This window comes from Taurulus bubalis, assembly GCF_910589615.1.
Source record: "Taurulus bubalis genome assembly, chromosome: 2".
NCBI lineage: Eukaryota > Metazoa > Chordata > Actinopteri > Perciformes > Cottidae > Taurulus > Taurulus bubalis.
Genome location: NC_136590.1, coordinates 13,864,006 through 13,871,595, shown reverse-complemented (window position 1 = coordinate 13,871,595; position 7,590 = coordinate 13,864,006). Strand labels below are relative to the sequence as shown.

The 7,590-nt window shown below is 42.0% G+C and overlaps 1 protein-coding gene across 1 annotated transcript; it reads left to right on the top strand.

Annotated features, from left to right (window-relative positions):
* Positions 1 to 368: 368 nt before the first annotated feature.
* Positions 369 to 1,742, top strand: LOC306753810 (C-reactive protein-like; the record flags this gene model as incomplete). The annotated part of the gene is made up of 2 exons (XM_079237727.1): positions 369 to 375; positions 558 to 1,742. 2 exons carry the CDS (start codon positions 369 to 371, stop codon positions 1,166 to 1,168), a joined length of 618 nt encoding a protein of 205 aa, XP_079093853.1. The 3' UTR covers positions 1,169 to 1,742.
* Positions 1,743 to 7,590: the final 5,848 nt, after the last annotated feature.

The following is a 7,590-nucleotide window of genomic DNA, read 5'->3' as shown; positions in this document are numbered from 1 at the left end:
ATATAGACACACGCACACACACACATAGCTGAATAGGTGTGTGTTTGCATCAGTCACATGTAAAAGGACGGTGTCACCCGGCCCTCACACACCCGGCCTATTGTCAGAGCCTCGTTGAAGAGCTGACGTCATGCTTGTGCTAGGAGGGAAGAGGACTGGGCACGGGACACGAGCCAGTGGGACTGAGTTAGCAGCACAGAGGAACAACAAACAACATCAAAATGGTAAGAAACGCTGTTTCTTCTTGTAACTTTTTGACATAATTTGGTCTCTGGTGTGACTTGTCTGTTCAGAGATGGTTAGGACTTCCTTTTTGGATATTCTCAAAGGATGATGGATGTCTTGTATGTGTTTAAAGAGTGTCAACAATGCGAGGTTCGCTGTGGCAGTTCTTGCTGTTTTCGGATGGTTTCTGACGTTCTCCTCAACCAGCCAAGGTATGAATTTAACAGAATTTCATGAGAATTAGTTTTCCCCTTCAGAAGTATACCACCATTGTTGTTGAAACACTGATGTATGGTGTCTCAACTCTAACTTCTCTTGTTGTGTTGCCTCAGTGGGTCTGAGCGAAAAAGTCCTGGTGTTCCCTTACGAGACTGACTTCAGCTTCGTGGCCCTGATCCCGCAGAAGGAGATGGGGCTCAGGGCCTTCACTCTCTGCATGCGCGTGGCCACCGAGCTGCCGGAGGACCGTCAGATCATCCTGTTTGCCTACCGCACGGCCAACTACGACGAGCTTAACGTGTGGCGTGAGAAGGACGGACGCATCTCCTTTTACATGAGCGGCGACGGCGTCACCTTCCACCTGCCGGCGCTCACCACATTCCGCACCAGCCTGTGCCTGACCTGGGAGTCTCGCACGGGCCTGGCTGCTTTCTGGGTGGAAGGGAAACGCAGCACCTACCAGGTTTACAAACCCGGGCACACCATCCGTCCAAAAGGCACCGTCCTCCTGGGGCAGGACCCAGACAAAGACCTGGGGGGTCTAGAGGCCGTGCAGAGCTTTGTAGGGGAGATGACTGATGTGAATATGTGGGACTTTGTGCTCTCCAGGAGCATGATCCAGGCTTGGCACTACGGGCACAAGGTCCCCAAGGGCAACATCTTTGACTGGGGCACCATGGAGTACGAGCTGAACGGTAACGTGATGGTGGTGGATGATGACTGACTCAGTGTGGACTCGAATGCAGAGGGGCACAAGGCTTTAGAGATCTGTGTCGGACTGATTCTGATATGTGAATTTCTTTCTTAGATTCAGTGTTGTTTTATGTTAGGGCCCACGAGTCTCTTGACCTCTGGGTGATTAGGTAAAGAAAATAGAAAAGGTCTTGGCTGAGTATACCTATATGTATGCAGCATACTGCACTGGCAATGCAAGCCAATACTTTGTGGTCCAAAGAAGTCTGTTGTTTTACATCATTAACCTTTTGCTAGACACTAACTCAGTTTAGAATCAATGTGTAGTTCTTATGTTTGCAGTTTAAAAGTTGTACTTGTCTTTGGTCTCAAAGCTTCATCCTTTGATAGAACCAATCGGTAAACATGACAAAAAGTTGATGTGCCAGATGTATCCATAGGGTGGCACTCTGTACTAGTTCACATCAAACTGAAACTCTGTGTCAAGTGAAGCATTATCATGCATCGTCTAATATGATGTGGCATAGTTATGAACTGAGGGTATTAACGAGGCCACCAACATCTGATTAAAATGCTGCTGATATAATGTATTCAATAACTAATTTCACCAGCCTATAGTATATATATATATATATATATATATATATATATATATATATATATATATATATATATATATATATTCTAAATGGACAACTGCAATGCAATAGGTTAGAAAATTACAGGTAAAAATGTATTTAAAAAAAGCATTTTTTTTGTTTGAATTGAACATATTGTCACAAAAACACAAACCTGCTATCATACATGCAATTAGTATATTTGTTTGTTTGATGCTATTGATAATAAAATAAGTGAAGGGCATAGTTAAACAGTAAACGTTAAAAAGTTGCATTATTTCTAATGTAGACTTAATGATTTAACTGCACTCGGAGACAAATAGCAATTATCATGTTTAATATCCATCGCCATAATGTTGCCTTTGGTTAGCGTACTCACTCATGAATTTTCCATGTTTCAACTGATGTAAGATCGCTTTTGGGTCTGAAATAAAATCTTTCCATATGCATAACTAATAATGTTTGTAATTAGAGAGACTATTCGTCTTTGAACTTTTGCTGTTTCCTTTTCTTAATCATCTTGTTTTGGTCACATTTTAAAGGAATAATAACTTGTATACATAATTCCAACTGGGGAGTTGTTAAACGCACTTTGTGTAATTTTGTATTTACTTTAATTAATTTAATTTTCAAAAGGAATTTCACTCATTCGGATGAAGGAGGAAGGGACACTAAGCTTTCACAAAGATAGCCACTTGTCCTTCAATACATTTTTAATGAGAAAGCACAAATTAAGTGTGACTTATTCATCTGCTTCTTGGATGCATACTGCCATTTTCATTACTTTAGTAATGTTCATACTCAATTGACAAATTGTCCTTTTTTCAGAAGACCATTTTTGAGCTCTAGAATGAAAGACCAGCCTTCACTTAAAGCTTCAGTACCCCTTCATATGGGCCTTTGTCTCCATGTCTCCAGTGTTCCTCAGACAGAATAAGATTGTAACATGTTACTTGCAGAAATCCAGTCATATGGAGCTGCTTCACTAACAATCCCCTCAGAATAAGCTCAAGGTCAGACCTTCTCCATCCAAGTGTAACACAGTATCCCTACGTTCCAGTGTGCTGTCTCAGCTCGTCTCCATGGCTCTGTGCACTCATCCTCCCTGCCTGCACCACCATCATGACCTCCTTGCAGAGACGAGGGAGAAGTTTCCAGCGCTCATGCAGGCTCCCTTGAGGGTGGGAAAGAGCTGCGTTCCGAGTGTGTGTGTTTATTCCAACCAAATCACCCGTCGGCTCTCGCAGCAGCTAAATAAGGAGAAGGCAGGGCCAATGAGTTCTGACTGCGGGTCAGCAGCCAAATGTTCCACCTTCTTGGATGTTGCAATGCATCAATCGCAGTGCCCACTCACTGTGTGGTAACACCTTTGTGGACCATCTGCCTGAGCCTGGCTTCTCCGCCCTCTGGTACGCACACACACACACGGTCTGTTATTTCTTTCTTTTTGCATCTCTGCCCAAGAGGGGTACTAATTCTACATATGAACAGACATGCAAAAAAAAGAATCCCACTGAAAAAAGGTTTAACTTTATTGAGTGCTTTTAGTGTTTTAGTTTTTTCAAATTTAAAACATCTCAAGGTTCTCCTCCAAATATGCAAAATACATTCATAGATTATTTCAAAGAATTGCTCTTGCAAATAAATATGAAATATGAAATTGTATTGTTCAACCTTTTCATCCCAAGCAGACATGTTAATATTTTGGGGCTACACACGCCACTGTTTCTGTTACAAAGGAGGACTTTAAGTGTGTGACAGAAGGACAAAATTAGTGGCGATGCGTCTTCACAGAGTGGATAATTATTCCCTCTGTGTCACTCTATTGCATGTATTATCCAACTAAGCAAACAGTTGCAGGGCTCCTTGTCCTGCTTGAGGACAGGGCCGCCAGTGTGTGCCTGTGAGATCTGCATATTGGCCCATGGTGGTTAAAGCTGTCGGAGGCAAGGCGGCGCCACTGCCTGTATGTCCATGCGTGTGGAGCTGGTGAAAATGTCTTCCACGCGAGAGGAGATAGACGACAAGAGAGAGCCCCGCGTGAGCCGGCAAGGGGAGACAGAAGGAGGGCCGTTCTGGATTCCTTCGAGCAACTCCAAATAGATTTCCAGGCAAAACATATTTGCATACGCAAGACAGTGCTACGAGCTATCTGAGTGAGCTGTGGCATGTGTGCACTGAACAGATGGATAATTTTTTTAGAGCTTTCTTGCAGAAATTTCAGCCCATTAAATTGAGATCTTGGGCATTATTCAGCCTGCTTTTGTTCACAAAGCGCGCAAAGAATTTTCAAGATGAAGTTGCTCTTGTTTATCAGATTCAGTGATTCATATATGATCGCAGATGAATCAAAAACATTAAAGAACATCAGGTTTTAATCATCAACCTCTGTGGAGCCATGCATTAACAAAGCCAGGACGTGCACAAAGAGCAGTGCAGTTAAGACCTTTTATCCCCAAACTGAATCAAAAAACTATTCTACAAACACGTATTTTACAACAGAAACTCCACTGAACTGCAAAAAAAAAGGCAGACATTTCTCGATAAAAGTGAACCGTTCAAAAGGACTACAGCTTGCCGGCTGTTGTGTGCTGTCTCATGACCATCTTTGATCGGCTATACACTAAAGGCTTAAAAATGTGTCTTCTGATTAAATTGTTGTAACTTGTTTGTTTTTCAGAATAGAAAACAATGCTATGAAAATTGCGCATTCAAAAAGATGTGATTTTAAAAACCTTGAGTCATGAACTTCTATTTTTCATCTTTTCTCAGTAAATGTGCCCCGAAAGCCGGTTGGTGGGTGACGCTACGACCTGAAAGTCAGGTTACTCCTTCCCTCTCTCTTAGAGGTTGTAATCTGACAGTATGGCCACTCGTCCTCTCCCTCTGGGGGCTGTATGAAAAATTCACCAGGCCTTCCCATTAGAGTCAGTCTGAATCAGTGAGCAGGCGTTACAATGGCCACACACACGACACATCTTTTATCACTCGACGTTTAGCAACGCAAACAGAATGTTTACGAAAAACACAAAATCAAAGCGGTGTCCTATTTTTGTATTTCTTTTTGCTGCAAGTCAGGTTATAGTGTATGTACAGATGCACACAGACAAGCATCGGCCGCCCTGGATTGTTAAACAGATCAGAACAGAAAGTACCCTTTCCAGTGCAGGCTTTTCACGCTGATGGTGAGAGGCCTGACCTTTAAGTGTGAGAGCAATTGTCTCTTTCCGGTGCAATACTTCCAGACAGGGAGGCCAACGCTGACAGTACAAGCTTCCTGACAGCACTTCCAGGGAAGGTGTTGTTTGGAATATTGTTTCCCCCACTATAAGTACTTCCTGCTGCCTAAACCTGAACCTGAACTGGAGGGAACCCTTTTCTACGTGGGAACAGCCTTCCACGTGACACCAGCCAAAGAGGAATACAATTAACTTGTGTGGATTGACACAGCAGCTTAACCTGCTCATGATACACCACATTGGGCTTGATTATTCTCCTACTCTTTACTTCAACTGTAAATTTAAATAAAATGAAATACACTAAACGACACCATTTACAAACACTATAAAACAAATATCCAGCTAAAATTCACAACTATTCACATAAGTGCCGCTCCACCCTGGTGCTCTCATGTCTCCCCCACCCCTAAAGAACGTGGCATCAGATAGTAGAGAGCGAAAGGCTCTGTGGTTGAATGCATTGTGGCTTTTAGCAGTGAATTCCCCTCCGTTGCCTCTGGGCTGGCCTCTCCTGTGAACATATGAACCGTGCCACAGCGTGTGGCGCCGAGAGACGGGCCGGGGCCTCCTGATTAAATATTACAGGCGTCTAAATGGATGGAGATTAGTCTCTGTGGGAATGTTAAGGCTTAATTTACCCCCCGGCCAGATGCGTGTGCGTGTGTGTGCGCGCGCGTGTGTGTGCGTGTGTGTGCGTGCGTGTGTGTGTGTGTGTGTGTGTGTGTGTGTGGGGGTTGGGGGTATGAAAGGGGAAGCAGGGAGGGAACGGGTTGTTGTACATGTGCCCCAGTGTAAGTGGAATGCATGTTTCCGGCAGTGGGTCAGTGGAGGATGTGCTGCGGTTTCATGGGGTGAACGTGCTGCAGCAGCTCATAAGTGTGAGCAGGTTAACAGGATCAATGCCGTTCAGCCATGCAAAAACTGCCTTGTACTGTATTTATTATGTCTTTCTTTTTTATGTTCAGTTTTAATGTTTTTTTTAAATGTGAATATGATAATTGAGTGTATTGTGCTGTGAGGATCGGACTGATAGTAAATACTTGGTCTTTATGTTAAAGACAAGAGGAAAGAAGGTAAAGCAGCTCATTGGATTCAGGAAGGGAGCATGAATACCTCGTGTTGCAGACTTGGATCATCGAAAGTTGCACATATAACCTGTATTATACTATGGATTCAGTACTCATGTTCCTCAATGTTTCTTTATATTTATGCATATTGGATGTTTTTTTTAAATGATATACATTTAACATTTATACTGGTAGACAGAAAAAGACAATTGTTAAAACCTTGTTATGTATTTAACAGGGATGAACTGATCTCCCAGAGCAATATGTGGTTTAGAGCGCAGAAGGAGACAAAATAATTGTTGTGAACACACAACATTGTGAAAGGGAGAGCAGTCCAAACCATAGCAGAACATTTTCATATTAATCCTAATTGTCCCTATATACTAACAAGCAGGGTAATGGTAATACTTGTTTTGTCATTGACATAATTTTAATTAATTAGAGTTTATAACTTGAATGATACATCTGACTAGTAAAATGTTTGCAAAGATAAATAAATATGTGAATAATGGTCAACCAGTAAATCCAATAATTTAATACAAAAAATCAAACAAACAAAATAAATTAGATTTATAAGATATGAAGTAGAAAGAAAGGGCTAATTCAAGCTTTGTAGTGAAAGTTGTGTAGAGTATACAATCAGGCCACATATATCATGGCGTATTCACTGTCTCCAACAATGTCAATTTAGCTTATAACCATAGTCACATTGTGAATTTGTCCATGAATACATTTTTAAAATAATGTGATATTCTTCACAGCTATTTTCCCCTTTTGCAGTTCAGAGTTGTCCTGGTAGCATCATTTCAGGCGACCTGCAGTCTCCCTCAACAGCAGACCCAAACATTGTGCTCCTCCTCCTTTCTGTTTGACCGTAGGTGTTAGCCATTGGAAAATTATGACGATAGAAATGATTTGATTCTCACACATATGGAATAAATGGCTGTCATCTTAATTTTCTGGCTGTTTTCTGTGTTCTGTTATGCCATCTCGACATTGACTCTGAATTATTGATTGGCTGGTTTTGTAGTTCACCGCGTTTAAAATGCTTTTAAGGACGTGAGTGCATGTTTGAGGTCTTTGCATGAAAACCCTAAACTTTATTATTTATAAACACACGTAACATAACCTTTATGGAAAGGAGGGGCTGTCCATTTAATCATCCTCTCTTTTCTTACAGTGTTATTGAGCGTGTTCTTCTGTTGGAACGTGACTTCTGCAGAAGTGTGCATCAGATGTATCACTGCGAGGCCTTAATTCTCTGTTCATTTTCCTCTCATAATGGATAAACACATCCATCAAACACACACCACATATGTGTACAGCATCCGCAGACAAGGACTGTTCAACATAAACACACACACAGAAACACAGCAAAACACCATCTCACACATGCACAAATCACACACACACACACACACACACACACACACACACACACACACACACAAACACAAGCACTCTGCGCCACTGGGCAGGGACTAGCCTGAAAGATTGAAAGCAATTAAAACTATCATCTGCAGTGGCTCT